The sequence below is a fragment of the Sturnira hondurensis genome, unplaced genomic scaffold, assembly GCF_014824575.4.
Source record: "Sturnira hondurensis isolate 20B ecotype Veracruz unplaced genomic scaffold, ASM1482457v3 Scaffold0000780, whole genome shotgun sequence".
NCBI lineage: Eukaryota > Metazoa > Chordata > Mammalia > Chiroptera > Phyllostomidae > Sturnira > Sturnira hondurensis.
Window position 1 is genome coordinate 15,211,264 of NW_028073411.1, and position 27,843 is coordinate 15,239,106.

The 27,843-nt window shown below is 55.3% G+C and overlaps 1 protein-coding gene across 1 annotated transcript in view; it reads right to left on the bottom strand.

Annotated features, from left to right (window-relative positions):
• The window catches only part of STX18 (syntaxin 18), a 100,863-nt gene that overhangs the window by 13,523 nt on the left and 59,497 nt on the right, over positions 1–27,843 (bottom strand). Inside the window, exons 2-6 of the mRNA XM_037045989.1 lie at positions 26,879–26,946; positions 16,836–16,951; positions 15,171–15,248; positions 14,942–15,008; positions 1,172–1,287 (exon numbers count right to left, since the gene is read on the bottom strand). Coding sequence (XP_036901884.1) covers positions 1,172–1,287; positions 14,942–15,008; positions 15,171–15,248; positions 16,836–16,951; positions 26,879–26,946 — 445 coding nt within the window. The remainder of the gene's footprint in view (positions 1–1,171; positions 1,288–14,941; positions 15,009–15,170; positions 15,249–16,835; positions 16,952–26,878; positions 26,947–27,843) is intronic.

The window sequence follows — 27,843 nt, forward strand, 5'->3', positions numbered from 1 at the left end:
TCTCAGGAAACTTCCCACTGCTGGTCTCCGCCCCTGGCAATGGACAACGTCCACCAGAGTTTCTGTTCTGAGACTGATCAGGGCAAGGAGCACAACGTAACGCCGATTTAGGGAAGGCCCACCGGGCAGACTGCGGTGCAGGGCGTGGCCAGCTGGGTCACATCATTGCCAAAAATCTCCACGTTGCCTGCGACTTCGGCGAATGTTTAAAAACTAGCTGTGTGCCACCCCCCCGAACTGTTACTGTATTTATACAAGACACAGTTACATACAATCTTGTACACTCTACACACGTGTGAAACATCTGTGTAATTTACACACAGCAGATGTATTCCAAGCTGGAAGCGTCCTTGGAAACTGACGCGGGGCTCTCTGAGACGACACTCGTTCAGCGAGAGCATCTGCGTTTTCACTCATGCGCCCCCCGCCCAGAGCCCGCCGTCTCCAAAGGGACCAAGTTATAGCATCCATGTCAAGCTTTCCCTTTTATGGTTTTTAAGAACGTGAAATTAGGAACACAAACATCACTCGCCCCAGAAGCAAGCGAAAGTCATCTCTGAGCTGGATGGCGAGGGTTACTTAAGGGAACTTGCGTTCAGAGGGGCTCGTGTGTACCCCCAGGAGCCATGCTGACACGTGCAACGAGAACTGGCCAGGGCTCCCTTCGCCGTTCCCTGCCCAGACCCGGCACGGCAAAGCCGGCAGACGAGGCCAGATGCCTGGGCCCGGCCCCCAGGGCCCTCACTGGGTCTGGCCCTGCCTGCTTTCCCAACCGTAGTTCCCACCCCGACCTGTACACACGCATCACCTGAGGCACTTTCTTCACTGGCCCCACTCCACACCCCTCTCCATGCTTCCCGGCCCCTGAGTAGTACTCATGGGTTCCCGCTGCCCCAGGACAAAGGGCAGTGCCCCTGTGCTGCACAGCCCTGTCAGGCAGGCCCCTTCTCCTGGACCTGCCAGTCCCCCGGTGACGGGGCAGTCCTCCCACCCTGTCCCAGCAGCAGCCATCAAGGTCTACTGTGGCGGGAGAAAGGCCGGCACCAAGTTCCTCGGGCTTCACGTGAGTACAAACACCACCTGGGACTGGGTGCCATCTTGTCTGCCTTGTGTTTGTGCCCACAGGTCAGAAGGAAGAGATGTAAGGCAAGATTCCAATTCTAATTCACACCTGGATATTCTTCAGGGGCAGGTTTTTCTTCTGACTCCTTTGAAGGATCTTGTGAAACTTTCTCAGAGGACGTGGATTCTCTGGTCTTCAGATTTGCTTCTGGTTCCAGCTTAGATCTAAAAACAATTAACAGTCATATAATTTACTTAAGCAACTGAATTCCATTTTGACAACAGGAGGGGGCCCCATGTGACCCTGGCAGGCTTGTTCTGTGCCCGCTACTGGGAGCAGAGAGGCCACCTCTAGGCCCAGGGCCCGCCCTGACACGCCTCTAGTGGGACTTATTACAAGGCCCTGGTGTCACGGCCTGCAGGACAAGGACTGCGCACCCCGGCCACAGCGCGCAGGGGGAGCGTGGCCCACGTGGGCTGAAGGGAAGGGCACAGGAGGTGACCCACACACTGACACCATGCTCAGCATGAGGGTGGCGCAGGCTGCCTCCTAGTCCAACATGTCCAGAGAGCTGGCTGTTCCCCACCAATGCAAAGTGTTGCCGAACACAAATGCACGCCCTTTACACAACACCTGGACAAGTGATGTCTTACAGTGGCTTAAATATAAATGGAGACCTTAACTATCCACTGGATGGAGCCAACTTGTTTCAGGAACTGCACTTGGCGCTGCCTCCAGGCCCCTCCCATGGCGAGATCTCGTCCCACCTGCAGGGCGGCCCTCACTCGCACCTACACAAAGGCAGCCTCCAACCTCCCTTCCTCAGAAAACCCCCCTCCAGCCACTGCACTGCAGTGCCTGCTGTTCTCCTCCTGGCGGCCACCACAGTCTGGAGCGACCTATTCATCGTTCGCCTGTTTCTCCTCTGTCTCGCCTGCCACAGGCACGCATGGGGCAAGGTACAGGACTCTGTGAGCCCTGTGGACTGGATCCGGGTCCAGGAGAGTGTCTGGCACTCGGTGCTTAGCAACTATGTGCTGAATGAATGGATGCTTTACTACTCTTGGTAAAAGGCTAACATGAGAGAAAAAAACCTTGGGTATGAAACACCACGCCTTGTAACGGCTTTGCTGGAACCCACGCGGTGCTCCGGGATTATAGGCAGAGTGCGGAAAGATCTGTGTTGAGTCGTAGGAGTAGGCAGCCAGACTACAAACAAAAAGAACCATGTAAATACAGACGAAGATGAGATCAGTGTCAGCTGACACGATGCGGTATGGCCGGACGGCACCGGGGCTGCTTCGCCCGAGGGCCTGACGGTTGGGGGAGCTGCCTGGGTGTGTGACTGGCACGGCGGAGCAAGTCTGAGACTCGGCAGAAGCCCCCACGCCTTTTACACCTCAGCCTCAGAAGCCACACACGGTCCTCTCAGCTCTGCTCCACGCACGCACGGGTGCGACGGTCCACTCAGGCTCTGGGGAGGGGAGGGGACAGAGGCCTCAGCCTCTTGATGCAGCAGCAACATCATCAAATTTGGAGAAGACCTGGGTGGGGGAGGGCCTGGTGAGGCCTCCTTTGGGAAATGTGACCTGCTGTTGTGAGCATCGAAGACACGCACGGTGATGCAGACCAGGACACTCACCACGGCCCCGCCTCCCGTGTGGGAGCAGTGACCGCATCCTGCATCCGAAGCGCTTGGTTTACAGTTAGAAGGTATGTATAATGGAAGAGAAACTCCATTTGCAAGCCAGCACAAAAGGTAAACACTAACAGTAAAAAAATAAAATAAAAACCACAGCATAAACTAAGTTAACAAAAAAGTCCAAAACGCATGTGTGAAAAAGCAAAAGATATTCTTTAAAAAGATACAAAAAAAATACTATAACGAATGAGAAAATGTGTTATGTTCTTGGAGAGAAAAAAGAAACAGAAAAGACCAAACATCACAAGGACGCCAGCTCCCCTAAGCTGCACGTGCAGTGGGGCCCCGTTCTGCAGCGGGGAAGGCAGCTGTGAGATCCACGCGAGACACTCGAGAGTGGCTGGTCAACAAACTGCACGTGCGCATGCACGCCTTCCAGTTAGCGACCTGCACGCAGGCACCGGTGGGAAGAGTGCCGATGCCCGCACGGTGAGTGAGGACCTGGACGAGACCGGAGAGCGGGCGAGGGCAGCACAACGAGAACGGCAGCACGCAGGTGGCAGGTGACTGAGCATGCACTCTGAAATCTGACATGGCTGCACACTGAAACTGTTTATAAAATGTGGTGGGGATGGGGAGGAGGTCAAAAATAGCCAGGAAATCCCTAAAAAAGAGTGTAACGTTAGGGTGTGAAAATGAAGCAGAACACTCAGAGAGAGTCAACTGCACGTAGATCTTTGCTCTGCGGCGAGTGGGGCCAGCACCAACAGGCGGTTCCGCGGGCCAGTGCAGCGAGGCCCCTTCCCTTCCACTGTAGGCGCCAAGACAGACTCCAAACGCACCAGAGCTACGGGCAGACTGTACAAGTGCAAAGTACATGGCGCATCCTGGCCTTCCCTTTCCCACTTTTCTGAGGGTGAAAGCTTGGCTCCCTTCACTCTCCCAGGAGTGTCTACCACTCAACGTCGCTGCCAAGATGAAATAAAATGGTGGACCAAAACGAAGCAGCACTTACGGTGTTAAGCGCTCCACAAACACTCAGAGCGCAGAAGTCACTGGGGGCTTCACAGGTAGGTTGGTTAGGCAAGACCTTGAAAGGGGAAGACTTCGCCAGAGAGGGCAGAAGTGTCCTGGACACAGGGGACCCGAGAGGATGGCCGTTCAACTTTGCAGACATACTTGACTGTTTGTAAGGAATGATTCAACATGCCCACTGGCCTGGGTGAGAGTTCCGGTTGCTCCACATCCTCCTCAACATGTCACTTTTATTTAACCACTCCAACACGTGTGAGATGGTATGTTACGTTTTTAAACATCGGTCTTGGTGTGAGCCAACCACACACAGAAGAGAACAGCGAACCCTTCTCCAGAGCTGCCAACCTAATGCCCCTCCCACCCCCCCACCCCCCCATCTCAGCATCTCCTCGACACAAGAGCACACTAGTGCGCAACCAGAACATGACTGCCAGAGTCAGGAGACCCCCAGCCGGCAGTTCCCCCCCACCGCCCTTTCCCTACACCCCACTCTCTTTTGACCAGTATCGCAATCATGCCCTTTGAAACAGAAGGGCCCAGTTCAGAACCACACTGCCTTTCTGTCATTTCTGTCTCTTCCAGCTTGGACCAGCCCTCTGGTCTCCCGGATCCCCTGGCCTTGACACATGGTGCTGCGCCCATTGCCCGGGCAGTCCACCTGCAGTTGGAGTCTGGCTGGCCTTTTCTCGCAGTGGGATTCAGGTCACGAGTCTCTGCCTTAGAAAGGAGGTGTTCTCTGCGCACTCTCCTCCTCCTCCTGACCAGCTGCACCCGCGTGCTGGGACTACCTGGGGGAGGCGGTGCCTGCCCCACTTCCCACCGGGAAGTCACTCCCTCCTGCTGCATAATCAGTAAGGTCTGGGGCAGGGGGCACTTGACCCTCGGTAATGAACAATTTCAAACTCCCGATTTCGTCAATTATTTATTTCCAGCTAGATGGGTGCATGATGTTCTATTTTGTCCAGTGGGTTACAACCTGCAACTACCATTGACTTGGATGCTCTGATTGTCTCCAGTTTGGCCAGCAGAAGCCCCTCCAAAATGGCTGCATCCTTTTCACATGTTCCCATCATTCTCTGAGACCTCCCTTGCTTTCTGGTGCAACAAATCGCTCCAGGCTCATTTCATACTTGCCCTGCCCCAGAATCAGCCATTTCTCCAAGGAGCCCTGGTTCCTGGAAGCTGACATTGCTGTTTACAAGCCGAGACCTGAGGGCTACGCGTGCTCACTGTCACTGGGGCATCCCTGGTTCCAGGCCCTCCCAGTGGACAGTGCTGGCAAACATGCCCGTGCGTCTGTACACCTGCACACACGTTCACAACCACCTCTACACCCATCTACGGAAACTGCAAGCCGTGAGTTCACACCAGTACCTTCCACTCCCAGCCAACACCACAGGGTTCATTCTGGCTCCTTCCCTTTCGCTTCTCCAACACTGAGACGCCTGGCTCCCATTACCCTCACACAGTATCTACCACCTGATCAATCCCTCTGTGTACAATCAACCTGCCATCTCCCGGCCAGTCCTTCCCCCAGGGGCGCACTCTCTCCTCGCTGGGGCTCTGAGGCTTGTGCAGAACCTGGCCTGCTCCGGGAAACGCACACCCCACGCACCCACCCCACTCTGCCCCACTCCAGGGCTGCGCACTGACTATTCATGAAGGGGAAGGCTTGACTTTTTAAAAAATTATATTTTATTGATTGCTATTACATTTGTCCTGATTCCCTCCTTTGCCCCTCCACCCAGCACCCCCCACTCCTTCAGGCAATCCCCCCACCACTGTTCACATCCTTCAGTCATGCGTAAGTTCTTTGGCTGCCCCATTTCCTATACGGTCCGTTATATCCCCACAGCTATTCTGTAACTACCTATTTGTACTTCTTAATCCCCTCTCCTCTTCTCCCATGGCCCCCACTCCCCTCCCATCTGGCAACCATCAAAATGCTCTCCATATCCATGACACTGTCCTGTTCTTCTTCTTTAGTTTTTTAGATTCAGGGTTTTTAAAAAAGATTTTAGTTATCTTTAGAGAGAGGGGAGGGGAAGGGAGAATGAGGAGAGAAACATCAATGTGTGGCTGCCTCCCATGTGTCCCCCACCAGGAACCTGGCCCGCAACCCAGGCATGTGCTCTGACTGGGAATCGAACCCACAACCCTTTAGTCTGCAGGCTGGCACTCAGTCCACTGAGCCACAGCAGCCAGGGCAAGATTCAATTGTTGATAGATACATATTTACTACCATTTTATTGTTCACAGTTTTGATCTTTTTCTTAAACAAGCCCCTTTAACATTTCATATAATGGTTTATCATAAATACCTTTAGTTTTTTTTCTTGTATGGGAAGCTCATTATCTGTCCTTCCATTCTAAATGAAAGCTTTGCTGGGTAGAGCAATCTTGGCTGTAGGTCCTTGCTTTTCATGACTTGGAATACTTCTTGCCAATTCCTTCTAGTCTGCCAAGTTTCTCTTGAGGAATTAGGTGATAGTCTTATGGGAACTCCCCGGTAGGTAACTAACTGCTTTTCTCTTGCTGCTTTTAAGATTCTCTAACTTTTGGCATTTTAATTACAATATACCTCAGAGGGCCTTTTTGCAGCCAACTTGTTTGGGACTCTGGGCTTCCTGGACTTGCATGTCTATTTCCTTCACAAAATTAGGCAAGTTTTATTTTTTTTCAACTCGATTTCCAATATCTTACTCTTTCTCTTCTCCTCCGGACACCCCTATAATGCAAATGTTGGACCTCTTGAAGTTGTCCCAGAGACTGTTCATACTATCCTTGCTTCTTTGGATTCTTTTTCCTTCTCGTTCTGACTGGTTGGTTTTTGCTTCCTTATTTCCAAATCTATGATTTGATTCTCAGCTTCATCCACTCCACCGCTGTTTCCCTTTAATTGTTGTTTATTTCAGTTAGTGCGTCCTTCATTCCTGACTGGATCTCTTTTACGCTGCTGAAGTCCTCACTAAGTTCCTTGAGCATCCTGATCACCAGGGTTTCGAACCCCGCATCTGACAGATAGCTTATTTGCATTTTGTTTGGCTCTGTTTCTGGAGTTTCGGCCTGTTCTTTCATTTGGCCCATGTCCCTCTGCCTCCTCGTTTCGGCCGCCTCCCTGTGTTTGTTTCCGTGCACTAGGTAGAGCTGCTTTGTTTCCACGTCTTGGTAGAGTGGCCTAACGTAGTTGGTGTCCTATAGGGTCCAGTGGCATAACCCCCATCACCCAAGCTGGGTACTCAAGGTGCGCCCTTTGTGTGAGCTGGGTACACTCTCCTCTTGTAGCTGAGCCTCGGTTGCTGCTGGCAGATCCATCGGAGGGACTTACCCAGGCCAGTCAGCTACAAGGCCTGGCTGTGACCACTGACCACCAACCTCTGCTCTCCATGGAGGATCAGCTGTGCAGGGGCAGGGTGCTGGTGCTCTGACGTGGCCTGTAGCTGTCACTGGGTGCGCTGGCCCTGGGGATTCCCGGGTGGTGCAGGCCAAGGTCAGCCTTGGCCCCACCTGTGCCCAAGGTCAGCCTTTTGCCCCAGAGCACCCTGCCCGAGCTGTAAAGCCATCTGAGATGGCTGCTACTTGTGCTGGGCTCGGAGATTCCCAAGCAAAGCCCAGCTGTGAATCCAGGCTGTTTGCCACTAGTGCCCATCCTGGGGCTCACTGAGGCCACTGCTCACTGCTGCTTGTTTGAAGGGATTTAGGAAGTTGTGCAGCATGAGCTGAGCCAAGACCAGCCATTCAAGTGAAAAAGCAGCTTGGGTGGGCCTGTAAGTTACGTGGGGTGGAGTCTCTAGGGATCTTCAAGGTGGGCCAAACAGTATTAGCCAGGTTGATGGAATCTCAGATATGGCACCAGCCTGTCATCTCAATGGCTCTGTGGAGGGAGAACTCAGAAAAGGAACAATGCCAGACACTCAGCCTCTCCCAGTACACCACTGGTGCCCTTCACGCTGCTGCCCTGGCACTGGGGCTCAGAGGGGGGAGTCTGAGTCGGTGAGTCCGGGTGTGGGTCCTTTCAGAGGAACTGCATGGGGCTCCGGCGGTTTCTCCCACTGACTCAGTCCCCGATGGTTTTCGCAGCAGGAAGTTGTGGGGACTTATCTTCCTGGCACTGGAATCCTGGGCTGGGGGACCTGGTGTGGGGCTGGGACTCTGATCCCGGGTTACCACTCCTGAATTTTTATCCACCACATGTGGGTGAGAGACCAGCCTGTTCTGCATCTGCGCCCCTCCTACCAGTCTGGATGGATGTGGTCTCTTTAATTCCTTAGTTGAGAGGCTTCCACTAAGTTCAATTTCTGACAGTTCTGAGTAATGGCTGCTCTATATTTTAGTTGTAACTTTGATGTGGTTGCGTGGAGAGGTGAGCCAGCTGCCATCCTAACCAGAAGTCTCCCTTAGTCGACTTTTAAATAAAAGGCTCTTTTAACAGCTGTCATCCCCTCTGTCCAGAGCTGCTAAAGTGCTGGGTTTCCATTTAAGATGAACGGAAGCCCGCGGTGCGGCAGACTTGGACAGAGTTCGGTGCTTCTTTATTTGTAAGTGATAAAACCAGACCTCATTACACACAGCATGTCTCCTGAAACCTCTTGGGGAGATTACAAATTATCCAGCTGAAGGGAATTTGAAAAAAAAAAGTTTTAAAGTCTCAGAAAGACCAGTTTGTGCCCCATGACTTATTTAAATTAATTTCTCTAACTGAAGGCGGAGCATTTCATAACCCCAATTGACAGCGTCTCCGCCTGGCCAACATCTGCTTCCAGGCCCCTTACTTGAAAAACTTTGGGATTTCAGTTAAAATGGTAGGAGAACAAAAGGAAGTAGGAAAGAGGGTGAGGCACAGACTTTTCAGTTTTGAAACGAGAACACATGTGCGAGAAGTTCTTCGTAAGCCTTAAATAAAGCCCTATACAAATATGAAAGTATTCCTGCCCCTAGTTCCAAACTTCTTTTACGCCCCCCAGTAAAGGCTCTAGGTAGAAAGGAGATACACTGGACGTGCAATACAGCAGCACGATCCGTCCGGAAGTAGCTTTCACACCGAGGCACCAGCGCAGGCACAGGGACTGTGCGCTGCCACAGAGCAAGAACGGTCTCACGCCACCGAGCCCAAGCCACCTGCACCGTCAGCCACTCACTCGCTGCTCAGGTGTGTACTAGGTACCAGGGGTTCTTCAGGCCAGCAGTATTCATGGTGTAGTGCACGAGCCGGAACCAGACCAAGGGCCTGCCTGGTCCTGGCCTGCTGACACACACCCACAGAAACGCAGAGTAAGCCTTTAGAAACACACACAGCGAGCCCCGACACTGGCAGTGAACCAGTGGACTCGGGTCTGGTGCAGGGGAAAGGCCAGTTTGGGTGTCGTCACAGCACTGCGGTGGGTCGCCTGCTGCATGTGCTGGGAATATGTCCCGTGCAGTGGAATGTACCTCAGTCCTCGAGGCCTGCAAAGAACGAACAACGAAGTGCCCTTCTCCTCGGAGAGCTTGGCCCCGAGCCAGGGGTCCGCATACTTTTTCGGTAAAGGACCACACAGGAGATGTTTTAAGCTTTGTAAGCCACATATGATTTCTATGTGATATTCTTTTTCTTTTTTTTTTTGTTTAAAAAAACCTTTAAAAATATAGAAACCATGCTTAGCTTGTGGGCCGTACAAATACAGGCGAACAGCTGGCTGTGGCTCGTGGGCCACAGTGGGTTGACCCCTTTCCAGGCCAGGAGTGAGACCCCCACTGTGGGCGGGAAAAAGGCAACCCAGGGCGGGGAAGGTGGGGAGAGGCTGGTACAAGGCGCACACCTTCAGTCATAAGATGAACAAGTTCCGAGGATCTAACGTGAAACATGTGAATGCAGCCCACAGCACTGTGTTACGTAACTGAAATTCCCTGGGTGAGAACTCGAATGTTCTCACCAAAATACCTTCTAAAAAGACACACACGTAAGGTAATGGACCGGCTAGTTAACTCGATGGGCAGGACACTTTCCACAGCGTTTACGCGTCTCACATCACCACAATGCACACTTTACACAGCTCGCTATTTTAGGTGTCAATGACACCTCCACAAAACTAACACGTAAACAAGGACAAATTCACTGCTGTGGACCCAGCATCACTTTTCATTTCTCTTCATCTTAGTTGTCATCACCATCCTCATCCCCAGTCACCGACAAAACTCACGGACGGAACTCTCGCTCTGCCTCGGACCCTGGGCTGGGGCCGCAGACTCGAAGAGGCAAGAGACAAGGCTGCCATTGCTGAGCTTTGTGCCTGGCTGGGGGCGAGGCCTGAACTATTAGTGGTCCCGTAGGGCACGCTCTTCAAGGACCAGAGGGGGCAGGGAGAGCACATGCCGAGAGAGTGCGGATGGCTTTTCTTTTTAAGGAAGAGAAATGGAATGCAGCAAAATTCGGCCCTCTTTACACTGAGTCATGGGAGTAAGTAATAATAGCTCAAGGTCCCACAGCTGGCATGAGGCAGCATTTTCTAGAGTATGTCTGTCAGGCATCTCAAGAGTGGGGGGCTCCACAGTGAGCACCCTTTGGAAGAAGCCATCGGGCCCTGCAACTGCGGCCTCGGAGAAAGAGCACACTGGTCCTCGGCTTGCTGGACCACGGAGACACGTCTCAGAGTGGCGCCTCCTCAGAACACCTGGGAGATCCTCGCCTCCACGGCCCTTTGGAACTCACAGCTGGACGTGCCACCCTTCTGGTTGTTAACCTCAACCCACACCGATCAAGTGGGAAGGGGCCGTGAAGGGGTCTGGGTTTCCTGTCTGCTGCTTCACAGCCTCCCGACGTCAGGGGAACCACTGTCTTTCAGACTAGTGTGTTTTAGCCTTCCAACCTCTCGAGACAGACAAATAGCCGAAGGCGTCCACTGAGAACAGCGCTGTACCAGCGAAAGCGCTGTGCTGGGTGAGGCTCTGAAAACCAGCAGGCGGTAAGCACGGTTGGCCACGGGTAGATTCGAGGACCAGGCAACCTGCCCCTTGGTAAGAGAGACAGCTGCGTGGAGAGAAAGGCCGCCCATCTCAGTCTGGATCGGCCCCTGGGCTTCCGCGTAACTGATCACGCCTCCACGAAGAAACCCCCCCGAAGCAGCGCGGAAGGTCGGTTACCTCTGTTTCTAGATCGCTACCTCAGACCTCCGCCCCAGGCAAACAAACCCAGTGATGCAGAACCCGAGTACTCTCTGGAAAAGGGGAATGTTTCTGATTAGCTCACACAGTTTTTCATCAGAGTGTACACCTGGGAGGGCATCTGATGGCTACTTCAACTTAAATCACAGCCAAAATGTCCATGCTTTGTGGCAGTCAGGAGCACAAAGGGCACATTTCAAACCCTTTGGGGTGACTCAGCCGCACAGGCCCGCAGCCTGCCCAGTCTGTAGGCTCTCAGTGAGCAGACCCATGGAGCCTGGGATGAGCGACTGCACCCCATCCCTTCCTTCCCTCAGGGGCTGTGAACCGAGCACCTACTCTGGCAGGCTCTGATCCAGGCACTGGGAGCGCAGACATAAAAGACACGGGGGCTGCTGCCTTCAGAGGACTCCCCGTCTTGGAGCGGGAGAAAGAACAGAGACAAGACCCCGGTCGCAGTCAGCACATCCCTCAGGGCCGGTTTCAGGGACTGTCCTCCTGAGAACAAGAATGACAGAAAGACGCAGACAGGGCAGCCGAGACTACTACTTTTTTTTTTTTAATTAGTGGGTGTTTTTTTTTAAGATTTTATTTATTGATCTTTAGAGAGGAAGAGAAGGAGAGAGGGAGAGAAATATCAATGTATGGCTGCCTCTTGTGAGTCCTCTGCTGGGAACTGGCCTGCAACCCAGGCATGTGCCCTCACTGGGAATCGAACTGTGATTCTTTGGTTTGCAGGCCTGCGCTCAATCCACTGAGCTACACCAGCCAGGGCAGGGCAGCTGAGACTACTTCTAAGAAGCAAAACAACTGCACCCAATTCGGAATAAGAGCCCTTTGGCGCGATGAATGAGGGCAGCAGCACCCTTCCATGACAGTGAACCCCAGCCTGGGACACTGTCCTTCCTCATCTGTGGAGGGACCTGGTCGACCAGGCTGCCCCTTTAGTGATAAACGCCCTTTCCTCCCCCAGGAACTCAGCAAGCGTGTAGCCAAGAGTGACGGTGCCATACGCCGTGAGCACTGGGTCCCTTACACCCAGTTCGTTGGAATGATTTTTAGCAGCAACCATTGCCAATCAAAACAGAACAGCGACAAAAACCACCCACCAGACCAACCCGACAACAAACAAACTCCACGTTCAGCCTAAGGGTCTTCGGGGGCTGTGTCACTCACTCATCAGCGTCCTTCACGAAGGGTGTCCCAGACGCAGGCAGGCACTGGGCGGCATAACGGCTAAGGTGGTGCAATGGCAGCTGAGAGTGTGCTGCCCCCGACCACGACAATGTGCGGGGACCTAAGAGAAAGGAGCCCCTGACAGGGCCCTCAGGGGCAGGCGACATCGCACTCGGGGCTGGAAGGGGGCACAGGAGTTGGTCTGCCAGAGGCATGGGGGACAGGGTAGGGACTGTGAGCATGGTGAAGGGCATTCTGGGCAGAGAACTGGCGAGGACAGTGGCACACAAGCTTCAGAGAATAGGCATCGTCTGAGCGCCGAGCACTCGAGGTGGGGAGGGCACAACCCAAGGGGCCTGACTTGGAAACAGAGCCCAGGCCCAGTCGCTGCGGGCCTTGAACTCCAGGCTGTGGACTTGTGCTCTGTGGGACGTGGGAGCAGAGGGGTGCTGACACTGCATGCAGGGCCTGGCAGGCTTTCTGGGGCGAGGGAAGGAGAGGACGGGGAGGGAGGGTGGACTACATCGTGGGGGGTCACACCGTTCTCGCTCACGGTCTGGTGCTCAAAGTAACTGGCACAGGGTGGCTCTTCGGCAGGAGCTGTAGCTCACCGTCTAAATGAGAGCAATTCCCACCTGACCAGTGCTAATTTGTGAGAACCTCTGCTGAGACCCAGGCGCTGAGGAGGCAGCGGGCAAACCCCTGCTTAATTTGGGGGACTTGTTATGTCTCCAGCACCAGGGTCCGCCCGGGACGAGGAAGCAGAGACACCCCTCTCCCTGGGGGAGGGGGTGAGACCCAGCGGCCAAGCATCTCGACAGTAAATCACACCCCCCCACAGGCTTACTCTCCCCCCAAAGCCTCTGCCGCCACGTCTGGCTTCCTCTCTACTCGCTTCCCAGATACCGCTCTTGCGGACCCCAAGCCCGCCGTTTGGAAAATCTGCCCCGATGACCCTGACGTTCAAATCTGAGTCCAGCTGTGTGATGCTGGGCCAGTAACCCAGGCTGTCTGAGCCTGTTTCCTCGGGATACTAATACGTATCAATAGAGGGGCTGTGAGGACCAAATGAAATGAATGAATGCGCTGCTTGCACACGGTGCATGCCTAGTAGCAGGTGCTGCTGCACGTGGACCTGCAGCAACTGCTCACACGAGTGTTGTCACGGGCACCGACCCACCGTTAGGGCAGCAGGGCTCTTCTACCTGCAGTGACAATGGCTAAGCGATCTCCCCAAGTCGCACGGCCAGGACTTGAACGCAGGCCATCTGGCGGAGAGTCTGGGCTCTTGGGCTCCAGTCTACGCTCCTCGATCATCCCACGCCCCCTGAACTGGGTGCTGGCCCCACTGCTGATGATGTATGCCGGTTAAGGTGGCCAGTTTCCACGTCCCCAGGGCCACCCAGGCCGACTCTAAGCTCCGCGGGGGCAGAGGCTGTGCTCTCAGGGCCTCGCGTCACAAACAGTACATGTGCTGACGGGCCACTGCGCTCCTGTCCCCACCCCCTCCCACCAGCGCTTCTACTGCAGAGCACCCGCAGCTCCCGACCCGTCTCACTGGGGCACACGAGACAGCTGGAACCACAGGCCTGGGACTACTCTCCTTGGCAAGGCCCCCTTGCAAGCGCAGCCCTGGGCTGGGGTCTGGGGTCCCAGACGTGGCTCCCACCGCCCGAGCCCATACGAGTGGCTGACTGGGGTGCACTGTGGTGCAGACAACATGGCTTTTCTTCTGGGGCCTGGAGTTTTGACACCTGCCAGGTAGCAGGTCCTACCTGACCAGCCCCCAGTAAACAGTACTTCACAGTAGCACTTCACAAGGGAGTTGTCACAGGCCACATGCTGTGTGACTGCACTGGCAAGGACCCTGGAGGCGGGCTCCTGGTTGCCTCGCGCTCACCCGTGTGCCTCCCACAGCCATCGGCTCTGCACCCTGCATGGTGATGAATCAGCTGTGCACAGGCCTATGCTGCATCCTCGGCATCCTCCCAGCTAGTCCCCAAACTTGAGGTGGTGTTGGGACCCCGACACAACAAGAAATCAGAACATTTGTCCCCAAAGAGGTTGTACTGTTATCTTCTGAAAGAACGGTCTACAACCTTCCCTAAGTCACAAGTGGCCAAAGTCGGCCCTGGACCCAGCACTCCACGTTCATTAGCATCAAACCCAGGCTGGCCAAGCAGCTGTGAGGACCAGTTCTTGGGTCTAGAGGCCGGCACACAGCCCAGTGCACAGCCTGGCACGCAACCTAGGAGACAGCGAGGCGGCAGAGCAGACAGGCGCCATGGGTCTGGCTCAGTTGCATCCTGACCACTGAGACCTGCGGAGCATCCTTGCGCCTTCCCTCACTGTGTGGGACCAGAACTGGGGTGCAGGTGGGTGGGCACAGCTGCCCGAGGAAGGCCCGGCACGGGCATGGCCAGCTGTGCTCCACTCCCGCCTCAGGAGCACACCTCCAGAGACAGCAGGAGGTCGTGGGATCAGAGAGGCCCAGACAAAACGGCTGAAACTGCACCAGTCTCAAGTGTTACTAGGACAACCAGAAGGGAAAGGGCATGAGTCCTGGACCCAGGGCCTGGGTTCAAATCCCCTCTCTGCTATCGCTTGGCGGTGGGACCTTTGGGTGAGTTACCTAAGTTCCGAGCTGCAGCCTCCCACCTATAAAATGAGGGTAACAGGTGACCTGGGTTGTGAGGGGGTCAGGGGTGGCTGCGAGCTAGGAAGTCCTGCACGGGGCCTGGCACATGGAGGAGCCCAACGAACAGCGGCCACCGCGTTCTGTGAGGAAACCCCAGCACAGCACCAAGGGACCTGGACTGTCACTGTCACCATTATTATTATCGTTGTCACTGGGATTAATTAAGGAACCTGACAGATAATACTTACAATCTTTTCTTATCCACCACTCGTTTCACGCGGATGGCTCTTTGTTCTGAGTAAAGTTTGCACACTCCTGTTGCAGGGAAAACACCAGAAAACAGACCATTTAAAACTGCTTCTCAAGCAACAGGACCATTAAACACAACGAGACAGCACGGTCTTCAGCGGGCAGAGCTAAACCGTGTGCCCCAGCTAGTGCGAATGCCACGCTGGCCGCCACGCTACGGTGCAGTACTTTTCAAGTAGTCCTCGACGAAGTCCACCACGGCGCTCCGGTGCTCCTTCACTTGCTGGGGGTGGGGCTCCTTGTGGGCTGCAAGGGAAAGACGGCACTCAGGTCACCACGTTCAGCAGCGCTGGAAAAGCAGTCAGCGGCGTCCTCAGAGTGGCTGCTTCGTTCAAAGCAGTCTTTAAAACACAGCTCTGAGACGGTGTGGGGTCGGCTGACATGAGGGTTTTGAAGAGGAAGACTTACCGGGCCGTACAGGAGTGAGGGATCAAACCTGCAGAAAAACTGCAGTCTTGTGCTTCCTGGTCTGTACAGCGCCCCACTTCCTGAGAGCTGCCCCCTTTGTGTTAGCGGCGCCCAGGGCCCTGGCTGACCTTCAGTACCACACTGAAATCACACTCGCAGGCTCGTGAGCGGCGCATTGCTGAGCTAGGAGGCTCTGCCCTCCCCCTTGGCCACGCCCATCCTGTAGACGAGGGGTGGGACCTCCTCAGACTCCCACCCAAAGGGACACCTGTCTTCTGCACACTGCCACATCTTCTTACAGTCTGTGCCATTTACTTGGTACGGCAGCTCCCACTAATGGAGTGGTTGAGTACCTACTACGTGCAGGCTGCCAGTATAATACCTGACACACGTCACCACTGATAATCCAAACAAACCAAATAGCTATTACGATTGTGCTGGTTTCACACACGAGATAGCGAAGGTTCTGCAGCAATAGGGGCCACAGGTTGCAGACGTTGGCACTGATTCCTGGTTTTGTTAATGCTGGTGTGTATTTTCTAGGACCTGTCGGTATTGACCCCTAAGGGCAGGGGGCATGGTTTATTATGCCCTTCATCTGGGGGCAGGTGGGGGACTTGGAGGCCCGTACACTGGCCTTTCATCAGACACTCCAGGGCACTAATGGAAGCTCCCCAAACGAAAGTCTGTGTCAAGGGCACGGCAGCCCTTGGTCACTTTGAACTCTACACTACTGAATGCGCTCTGTATCTGCCTGAGCAAACAAACACAATCGAGGAATACAGGTGACCTGGGAAGCCACCTGGGAGCCTCAGTCAGCCTCGCACAGGTGACAGTGCGAGGACACAACTGAGAAGGGCCCGCCGGGGTCCTGGGCGGGCCATGAGGGTTCGCTGCTCCAGAGGCCCTGCAAGGGGCGCCCTGTGACTGTCTCCTGCTCCAGGGAGGCTGGTGCCACTGGGCAACCGGTCCAAGGCCACGTGGCTTGGACCCCGTGTAGTGGGAGGCTCTGGAGCCTTCCGCCGAAACTCGAGAGCCCGAGCTTGGCATTCACCTCACAGCCTGAGCAGAGGGCGTGGATCGCCCCCACTCGTCGCCGTCCACATGACCGAGGACACGCCACATGGAGCCCAGGCACGACCGCACACCCGCCTCCTGTGAGCCTGGCCCCGCAGTCGATTTTCGGCCCTGTCTGGAAAGGCCTTTTCCAGCTCCCCTCCTCCTTCCATGCACTTAGCTGGAATTACAGCCTCTCCAACACTGTTAACAGCTCAGGTTAAAACCCTGACCCGGAGAAGAGAGACTCTAAAGGTTTAAAGCCTGGAGCCAAACAGGCATGAGAGAGGACACCCCAGCTGGCTGCACCGCCAGAAGGCCGAGAATGCAGCAGAGCCGCGCTGTCCACGGTCTCTCAGAACCCCTCACCCTGAGTCCTCAGCTGCTGGATGGCTTCTGAGCAGGTCCTCACGAAGGTCTGCGCGTCCTGGTCGATCCGGTCCCGTTCTGTGTCTGTCATCCTCCCGTGTTCAGACATGACATGGCTGAGGGAGGGAGGGAGAGAGGAGGGGTCAAGGGCAGAATGAAAGGGCAGTATCAAACGAGCACGTCGTGCTGTCTGCATGGGGTGTGACGGGAGGAGAAGTGTCCCTGCTGAAGTGACACCACTGAGGCCTGCAGGGCGCGGAGGGAGGGGTCTGGACAGTGGGGCCGATGCTCGGGAGGCTGGCAGGCAGAAAGAGCCCCCCCAGAGACCAGGGCGAGCGGCCCAGTGCAGTCAGGGCGAGGTAGACACAGGGCGGGTGGAGCCCGTGAGGCCTCATCACAACTGCGGGCACGGACGGAGGACCCCGGGCGGCCACCGCACGCACGCTTTCAGGAGGCACAGCGACAGAAGTGGCCCACAGCAGGGTGCCGTGTGGAGGACGGCGTGGACATGCTCTGCAGGCCCCTGAATGGGGTGTGAGCGCCTGGTTCAGGCTGCCACTCTTCCCCACGCGCACAAGCCGTCTTCCCAACTCACAGTGAGCCCGCAGAACGCCCAGGAAAGGAGCTTTCAGAAACGCAGCTCGCCTCCCCGACACTCGGTTGAAACCCCTCAAGTCGGTGGGCTAGTAAGGAGTCCCTTTCAGTAGTGAGCACGTAAGGCTCGAACATGAGTTTTATTACCTTACTCATCCTCCAGGTTCTGGGCAGGTGTGCCAACTTCATTATTTGTGACTCTAGTTGCCTAATTAAACACTCTGGACATTACTGCTGGAACCTAAAACCATCCAATATTGAGTCGAAGAGAACTCAGATAAGGTACAGAGTTAAGTCATTCCATTTCCACCTGCCCCCCACTGAGAATAAAATACCAAGTCCTGATGGCCCCCACCCCAACCTGTGACCTTACTTCCCGCCACAGGCCCTTACTCACTTTGCTCCAGCCACACTGGCCTCCTCCCGCCCAGCCTGGAAAGCTCTCCCCGAAGATCCCCGCCCCGAGGGCCCGCCCCGTCTCTGAGCCCCACAGTCGCCCCCCCTCTTCCATGGGCAGGGGCTCTCCCAGCCACACTGCCTCTTGACATCTAGGCCTCACCGCCTGGTTTTCCTTTAGGGCACTTACTACTCCCTGAAGCTGCATACGACTGTCTATCTCCTCCGGTAAGAGCGCAGCCACATGAAGCAGGGGCCTGGTCTCCCTCGCTTCTGTCTCTAACACCTAGAACTGTGTCCAGCACAGAGTAGGTGTGCGGGCATGAGCTGAGCACCTAGTGTTTACCCACCACCATTCCCGGTGCCTTTCACATACTTGTCTACGTAACTGCCCCCCACCCCGGTTCATTCACAGACTCGATTACGCACACCCCCTCCACGGGTCCAGCGCAGTGGCAGGGGTCTGGGGTTCAAAGCTGAACAAGGCTCATTTCTGCCCCCCAGAGTGTGCTGTACGACAGGGGGGATTGACACTAACCGGGGAGGTGGGACCCACAGGGGGAGCAGTCAACCCGTGCAGAACGGGTGCCAGGAGGGCACAGGGGAAGACACCCCAGAAATCTCTAACCTGCGGTCGTGGCTGGAAGGACCACATGACATGGGGACCCCACCAGGACACACCTGAGCAGGAGAGGGAACACCGGGGCCCGCTGGGCGCTCCTGTGTCGCAGACTCTCGAGGGGCTGGCAGGTGCCTGCATGGCTTTTCAAAGGCATGCATTCCTGGTATTATGATGAATGAGTACACGCTCACGTAAAATTGTTACGGGATCTGCAGTCGCTTCGATCACACAAAATGCAGACACCCCACCGTCACCTGGGAAGGAGTTCTCATGGCACAGAGTTGGGGGCAGCTGCACGGCCACGGGACGGCTGAGACAGGCGGGTCTGCGATCTGCACAGGGCCCTCTGTGGTTTCCACCTGGAGACAGGAGTCCAGACCACAGGCAACTGTGGGTAAGAGGCCACTGCAGAGTCCAGGAGGACACCGAGAGAGCCTGGGCTCTGGGGGAGACGAGTGAGGAGAAGCGTGGGGCGCTGAAATTCCCATCTCACACACGGAGCAACTGCGGCCCAGAGCGGTGAAGGGACTGGCCACGGTCATGCAGCTAGTGGTTAGCAGAGCAAGCGTTTGAACAGGGCTCCTGACTCTGGAGCCCCTACTCCCCACCGCCCCCAGGGGTGTCACGAAGGGCAGGAGAGTCCAGAGGAAGAGAGGTGTCCAGTAGGAGGGGGCTCTCTGAAGGAACTCTCACGGGGCAGGACACAGCTGTGGGCAGACAAGAGGAGACACTCGAAGTGGGTCCCGGAGAGGCATCAGGGTGGCAGGGAGCCTGTCCAGAGAAGAGGCAGTGGCTCGGATCGGCTGGAGCCTGGGACAGGAGAAGGGATGGGCGCTGGGTGGGCCTCCGGCGCCGGTCACCGCATTCTGCTCTGTAGCTGATGGCAGGGCTGAGCTGGGAGAAGATACATGTGGCGATACCAGGCTAGGTGGGAAGAGGGGAGAGGCCAGACAACAGTGACTGAAACGAGGCAGAGAACCCTGCCCTCCTCGTCTCAGTACCCCAGCCCCACGTGCCAGAAAGGGGCGAGGTGGAGCGTCGGTTAGGTGGCGGGAGGACTCTGAGATGCAGTCTCGGGAGCAGAACAGTTGTTGGAAGTGAAGCGTCATGGACCCAGCAACCTGGGCCCGGGCGTGCAAGGCACTGAGGGAAACCAGGAACACGGAAGGAAGAGAAGGGAGGAATGAGCCGGGAGCACGAAAGAAGCCACTGTTAACACGTGTCCTTTGATGCAGCCTGGAAGGACAGAAGTGATGCTCTTGAGACCACACGCACCATGACTGACACAGCGTCTCAGAAAGAAACCAGGGCAGATGGTCTTCTAACCAGCGTGCGCTAACCCCCCAGAAGCTATGGGGACTTTCAGTGATAAGGAACGGCCTCCTCAAGTTCCAGGATCCATTCAGGGTCGGGGGTGGGGGGAAGGCCCCGGGACACACATGGCAATGGCCGCAGAGCCGAGGCCAGGGCGAGACCGCTCACCACGGCCCGCCGAGGGGAGGTCCAGCCTGGCGTGGTCCACAAACTGGAGTGACAGACTGCTCTCACGTGGTGGGCACTTGGAATGCATGCGGTCACTGGGGTGCTGTTCGACTGACCCTCGTATGCTCATCTCCGAGGGCCACAGAAGTCTGGCTCCCGAAGCTGGAGTGGAAGCCACGAGAGGGAACATTTGGAGGGACAGTCAGAGACGGGGACCGGGGGCGGCGGAGAGAGAACCAAGAGTCGATAGCTCACTATTCAGCTGAGTTGAGGGCGCGTGGGAAGCGGACAGACGGGCTGAAGTGTTCGTTTTGTCACGATCACTCGAGTCGGTGGTCCTCTGATGTCCCGGTGCGTTACTCTCCCACTCTCCTCGGTGGCCGTTTCCTACCTTCTCCCCGCTTCTGAAACCTCCAACCCCTCTCTGTCGTCGGAGAGACCTCTGCTTCCTGTCTTCTGAGACTACAGCCCCCTGCCCGATGGCTCTCCCTGTGGGACCACCCACAGTGCCCTCCCTCCAGCTGCTGTGGAAGCGCCCACCTCTCAGCTACGCCCGCCCCTCCAGGCCCAAGGCCAGCCCAGCAGCCCTCGCTTCTCACTCCTGCACAATCAGCCTCAAAGGGATTAACAGGTACACACGGCATTCGGACAGGGCCTGGCACACCATGGACACTACGTGTACTGGTTACTAACAATGCCACCATTTCCCTGTCCACTGGACCTTTCCTAGCCACACAAAACATGGCGTCATCTTTCCCAACTTCAAAACTAAAACCAAATAAAACCTCTCAATTCCAATGTCTCCCACCAGCTACTGCCCAGCTTCTCCCCTCTTCTGAGTAAAACCTCTCTAAGATGCCCAAGCCTCCTGACCAGTCTCTCCTGAACCCAATCCAAATAGGCTTGTATCCTCATTGCTGCTGTCCTCACTCCCCAAGGTCACCACTGACCCCACACTGGCTTAGCCCTGTCCCAGGCGCTTGAGGCAGATCCGATGTAGCTGACCGCTTCCTCCTGCTTCCCCCCAACTCTCCGATTGACGTGTCTTAGATCTCCGAGCATTTACTGAGTCTCTTTGCTATCTATCTACATGGTCCCCTGGTGAGTCCGTCTAGTCTCATGGCTTTAAATACCAGCTGCAGGCTGACAAGTCCCAATTTTATATATTTAGCCTGGACCTCTCCTTGAACTTGAGGCAGGTGTATCTAACTACCTGGCCAACAGCTCTATTCAGATATTTAACTTGCGTTTCAAACACACCCAAAGTGAACTCCTGCCTGCTCTCCCCCCCACAGCTTCGTGGCAGCTGCCCCCCCCCCCCCGCCTGTGCCTGCAGGAGGGCTGATCCTCCAGCTGCTCAGCCCCGAACCTGGGGTCGTCCTTGCCTTCTCCTTTCCTCTCCCAGCTCACGACTAAGAGAGCCACCCACGAATCTTGCTGGCTCTACCTTTAGAGTCTGTCCAGAACCTGACCTCTTGCTCCCACATCCACTGCCCCTCCCAGCCCACTCACCAATCTCTCACCGGGGCTGTAACAGCAGCTCCCCAGCACTGCTGATTCCTCACCTTCCTCCGTCCGGGCCGACACTCTAGTCTCCTGATCAGGCCCCATCACCCCTCCCAGGGCTTCCCACCCGGGTCAAAGCCAAGGTCCTCACAGGAGCCTCACACTGGCTCCGAGCACCTCATCACAGACCCCCATCCCCCCTGCAACAGCCATACTCGCCTCCTCACTGTGGCCTGGACATCTGAGCACTCCCCCACCTCAGGCCTTTGGCCCTTGCTGGCTGCTCCTCCTGGAATGTCCCTCCCCCAACGTCCACGACACTCAATTTCCCCACTGAATGAGGCCTTCCCTAGACCTAGGGTATAAAATTGTACCCTCCTCTGTATTTCCTATCCCCGCCCCCTTGTTCCCGCCCCCCCAAACACCTGCCCTGCTCTAGCTTTCTGTGGGTTTTCCCTCCTGTCTTCCCTGCAAAATGTAAGCTCCACAGAAGCAAGGACTTCTGTCTGTTCACTGCTGTATCCCCGACATCAAGAGTGCTGCTAGCACTGAGTAGGCTGATAAATCAATAAATCAATAATCAAATACTTGTTGAATGATCCAACTCACTGTGTGAGGCTGACCTCGAGAACAGGCCCCTCCCATGCCGAGCTGACCCCACCCCAAGACTTGCAGGCCCCCCCTTCCTGAGCACACAAGGGCAGGGAATCCTCCCTCCTGAAAAGAAAAGGGAGGGGCTAAGCCCAGGCCCTTCTCAGGCCCCTCCATCAGCTGGGTCTCCTGGTTTGCTGAGGTCCCTCTCCAGTGCGCAGCCCAACTCAGAGAGAGATAGAAGGGAGACCGCCCACGGGTTCCTGGGGAGCAGATGGTCCTTGAAACCTCGAAGAGCACGGGAGAAGTATTTCCCTGTCCCAGCACCGCCCCCGTCTTGTTTTCTTAACTAGTTTGGCTTCACACGGTGACCCTAATGGAATGCAGGGCTGAGCAAGCACGGCAGATCCGCCCTGCCCCCACCCCGTGGCCTCACTGTGGGAGGGGGAGAGTGGAGGGCAGAGGGGCCGGAGCCCGTGCTGTTCCCAGATGGAAACCATCCCATTGGACGAAAGTAGACAGGGCCAGGGGCAAATAGAAAAGTACTGTACACGACTAATTCCAAGAGCGTGAGAGTAACATCTTCCTATGCTGTACTCTGATTTAGTGGAACCTCAGCTCTGTGAGCTGGGATAGTCCTGAAGGTTAATGTGAGAAAATGGATCACGCAATTAAAAAGTGGTGCTCCCCTAAGACCTATCATACTTTAACCTTTTAAGTTGGAAATTAACAGGATGGTTATTCTGTTAGTAACAACAGAGGCCAAGAGAGTCTTGTTGCGAGGATGTTGAGGAAAGGGTCCATCTACCAGAAGGGGAGCGACTGGTTTTCAGTAAAGTCACTCGAGAGGCCCAGCCAGGGGCTGCGAGGCTGCGTGCTGTTCTGCTCCAGTAAAACGCCATTGTTAAAACCAAAATTAAATGGGTCAGTAAAGCGTGAGCTCTGCTCCATGGAAGAAAATCACAGCTTCCTAATCATGTCAAACTCGCACAGCCTCGCGGGTCTGAAGGCTGTGTTTCTAAACACGTCCTTTCAACCCCACGGTCGTGCTCCACCCAGGCTGCCCGGGGAGCAGGCCCAGGCCAGTGCAGTGCTACCGGTGGGTGGGGTGAACGAGGGAGGCTGTCCGAAGTCCGGGGCTCTGGGCAGGACTTCCTGGGACAAGAGAAGAACGGCCTTTCTCCCTCTGAAGAGACTGTAGGCACCGAGGGCAATGGCTCTTCCCTAGTCCCGGTGGAGTTTCTGCGCCAGTCACCAGCGTGACTGACACCCAGCCTCCGTCCCTTAGCCGGCCCTGCCCTGGGAGGGCAGGATTTCCTGGACTTCCAGCAGGGCAGAACAAAGACAGGCCGGCCACAGCTCCTCCCCCGCCTCGCCCTCCCTCCAGGGCCTGCCTGCTCAGACAGCAGAGGCCTGTTCCGTGCCCCTCCCCTCTCTCAGGGCTCTCCAGGGCCCCGCCCCTGCTGTCTGTGCCCCAGGAGCTGGGGCTGCTCAGGGACCCCCATGGCCAAGTGAGACAGCGTAATTCAGGAGCCCTCCCTCAGCAGGGCCACCCACTGCCGGCACCCGAGATTTTGCTGGGGGTGAAACTGACAGTACCTCCACCCCAATCACGGGGACCGGCCTCCTGCATCCCCCTTCTCTCCTGCTCTTCCTCCCACCTCCCTCTCGCAGGAAACAGGTGCTTGCTTTCTTAAATGACCACCCCAACTACACCATGGGTCACAGAGAGTTGCAATTCAATTACATTCACCAGGTGACTCACCTGTGCCAGGAGCCCTCACATTTAATAAGAACATGGCCCACATTTGGCAAACAAGCCAACAAGCCCGAGGCCGTGGAGTGAGCTGCATGCATTCACACAATATAATCAACACTTGGCGGAGCTGATGCTGGCTCTCTCAGGTGTGATGGCCCTGAGGCCCTTGCTCTTTCAGAAGGACCACAAATGGGGCTGGAACAGAACTCAGAGGACACTAGCTGGCCGGGAAAGGGAGGCCAGGCCGGTCAAGACTAGGAAAGCCTCAGGAACTACAGCTCCACCGGACACTCCAGCCGGATGGCCAGTGAAGGGCAGAGTGGGCCTGGCCCCGGGAACCCTGGTCCTCAGGCCCAGCGCTGCTGCCATCGACGCAGGCGGCAGGAAAGGCCTCGGAGGGAGGCCGGCTGCTACGGTCTTCGGACACTGGGGCTGAGGGGGGCTGAGCGCCCAGGGGGGCTGAGCTGTGCCGTCCCAGACCGCCCGGTGACTCTGTTACAATCAGAGGGTCAGAGTAACACCCTGACACAGCAGTCTTTTTATCAATCGGGTGCTTTTTCTTTCTGCACTGCACTTGACCCCTGTTGTCATTTTTTTAAAGATTTTATTTATTTTTAGAGAGGGGAAGGGAGGAAGAAAGAGGGAGAGAAACATCAGTGCGGGGTTGCCTCTCACATACCGGCTACTGGGGAGCTGGCCCACAACCCAGGCATGTGCCCTGACTGGGAATCGAACTGGTGACCTTTTGGTTTGCAGGCCAGTGCTCAATCCACTGAGCCACACCAGCCAGGGCTCAACTCCTATTGTCTTACCTGAATCTCCCCACTAGCTGGCAAGGGATTATCACCCCAGTTACCTCAAGCTGGGCTCCGCAAATGCTCGCAGTATGTAAGCACATGACACCGTGGGCTGTGCGGCCTGTCATGGCCACTCACCTGTGCTGTTGTAGCGCCAAGGCAGCCACAGGAATTCACACCCAAGGGACATGTGCTGCTCCAGTCACTCGTATTAGCTAACACTGGCCTGAGTTTCATATGATTTTCACACGCAGTGAAGCATCATTATCTCCCTGTCATTTAAAAGTGCAAAGCTGTTCTGAGTGTGCAGGCTGCACAAACACAGGCTGCAGCGAGCTGGGCCCTGGTTTGGAGGGGACGCTGGGTTTCCCCGGATCAAATGAGGCGGGCAGCTGGAGCAGAGGAGACGTTAAAGCCTCCACCCAGAGGGGCGCCTCACCGAGGCGCAGGGATGAGGACAGTTCGGCCCACGAAAGGGCACCGCCATCCACCCGAACCAGTGTTGTCAGGGGCCAAACACAGGGGCCGGAGACCAAGGGCTGAGACCGGCATGCTGCAGTTTTCCAGAGTGACTTCCATTCCTACGGACCATGAAATCAATCCTCGGTACACAAACACAGGTTTAGAAATGCAAGTCACACTGCCATCTAGTGTTGACAGACTCTTTGAACTAAGAGATTAAAAAATAAGGACTTCTCCGTACCATGCATCAGAATAGTTTCTGTTACACCTATGCGTTAGAATAATAATTTTAGTACATTTTAAAATTATACAAATGCAATACATTTAAATGTATTAGTCTGCCTACTTGTTTCAGTAGATAAAGTGGCAGGGATTATTTAAAGTTCACCTGAGGTGTAACTATTTTCTCTGTTAAAGAGTGTATACAGCCCTGGCTGGCGTAGCTCAGTGGATTGAGTGCGGGCCTGCGAACCACACGGTCGTGGCTCGATTCCCAGTCAGGGCACATGCCTGGGTTGCAGATCAGTTCCCAGCAGGGGACTCACGAGAGGCAACGATACATTGATGTTTCTCTCCCTCTCTCCTTTCCTTCCCCTCTAAAGATAAATAAATAAAATATTTAAAAAAAAGAGTGTATACAAAACACTTTCATTTCGTATACACTGGCGAGGTTTTTAAAAAACACCAGAAGGTCTCCTTCCTATTTTCCAGCTTCGTGAGAGGGAGGGCTCTGCAGTTCAAATGCCGCTGCTCCCCAAAGAGGTGAGCTGACGTCATGTACCCGGTCCACCCCGCCTTCCCCGCGCGTTCACAGAACACACGACTGCAACCCGCAGTGCGACCGGAGGTGGGGAGGTGGGCGCAGCAGCAGACAGGAGATCCGCCCTGCAGTGTCCCTGTCTGATGGGAGCTGGGGCCTAATCCAGAAACCGTTCTGGAAGCCTCAGTCAAAGTGCTTTCTCTCTCTTTAAAATCCACCTGAGCATGGCCCTCCCTGGAGATGGGGGCTCAGCTCCCCACAGGCCTCGGTCACGTGTCTTGCATCGTCCCTTCACTGTTTCATGAATGTGAGGTACTCTGTCTCACTCGCCTCCCCTGTCCACGTGATGGGGCCTCCAGAGCTGCCACCGCGTGTGGGCAAGAAGACAGGAGACACGGCGGAGGGCGATCACAACTCAGAGATGGGGCTCTAACAGAGCACCCACCCCCCACCAGGGCGGGAGCTCCTGTGCTCTGTGGGCACCACTGCCAAACTGATCTTCCCGTTTCAACTCTGAGAGCTAACGAGCAAAAGATGAGGATGTAGGTGTGGTCCTGACTGGTGTGGCTCAGCTGGTTGGACATCATCCCACAGAGTGAAAGGTCACTGGTTCGATTCCTGGTCAGGGCACAAGCTGTTGTGAGTTCAGCCCCCAGTCGGGGTGCGTCTGAGAAGCCACTAATCGATGGTTTTCACACCGACATTTCTCTCCCTTTTTCCCTCCCTTCTCTCTCTAAAAGTAAATAGATAAAATGTGTGTGTGTGTGTGTGTATACACACACACACACATATATATTTTTAAATATTTTATTTATTTATTTTTAGAGGGGAAGGGAAGGAGAGAGGGAGAGAAATATCAATGTATGGTTGCCTCTCTTTCGTCCCCTGTTGGGAACTGGCCTGCAACCCAGGCATGTGCCCTGACTGGGGACCGAACCTCGCTCCTTTGGTTTACAGGCCCGCACTCAATCCACTGAGCTACACCAGCCAGGGCAGATAAGATGTTTTTTAAAAATGTAATATAGGTATGGAAAAGAACAGTCAGCAAAGTCATGGTAAGAAATCTGTACTTACCTGTAAGCATTAATATAATCTTTCCTGTGTTCCAGAAGAAAATCCCTCAGTTTGCCGATGTGCGAAATCTGAAATTAAAAGAAAGAGAATTTACACAGATAGATGTTACCATCACATGGAATAAACTTTAAGTTAATGAAGGATGGGATACAGGGTGTAAAAGATCTTGAAACTACAAACTGGACACCTTTGGTTTTAGACACTTGTATGGCCACTTCACCAAAGTCGCTCCCATCCTGTGACGGCTGTGCTCTATGACGGTTTGGAGAACGGATCCCCAGGGATCTCGGAGATCCCACAAAATGCAGTGCATCCGGCACCAATGCCACAGGCACCAGGAGAAGGCCGACTCCTCTCCCATGCATGTTTACCTAAGTGTCTTGGACCCGTGAGCGAGGGCATGGGCGCCGGGCCAGAGCTTCCCCTGTGCGGGCAGGGCCGTGCAGAGCCGCAGAGCTGCGGGTCCAGGGGCCACTGTTTGCCCCGCACGGCAAATCCCCACAGTGCCTCCGGCTCACGTCCACGGGTGGACAAAGAAACGGAGACGTGCAAGGGCTTCTATGTGGGCTGGCGGACTTCTAGCACCGTAAGCGCCAACTCTGAAGCACCTGCCGTGTGTCCAGTGCTGTGCACGGAGTTGTGAATGAGGAAACAAACAGAATAAAGGGACGCAGGGAGGAAGCAAGGGGCAGGTGACAGGGACGGAAATGTTTCCAGAAGGAGAGAATGATGGGCCACGCCGGAGACCTGCTCTGTTCTACGGCCACCGCTCAGCTAGCTTCCCCCCAGCGCCGTCTGTACTCACTGCAGACACACGCAGCCTGGTCTGAAAGGGCCTGCTCAGCTTCCATCTTTTCCACTAAGGTTTGCGGTCAAGGCCAACTCCGGCTAATTTTCGCTTTGCTCTGCACTTGAAAGCACTTATGGAGTCTCCCTGGAAAGAGCGGAGCCCTGCCCATGCCCTG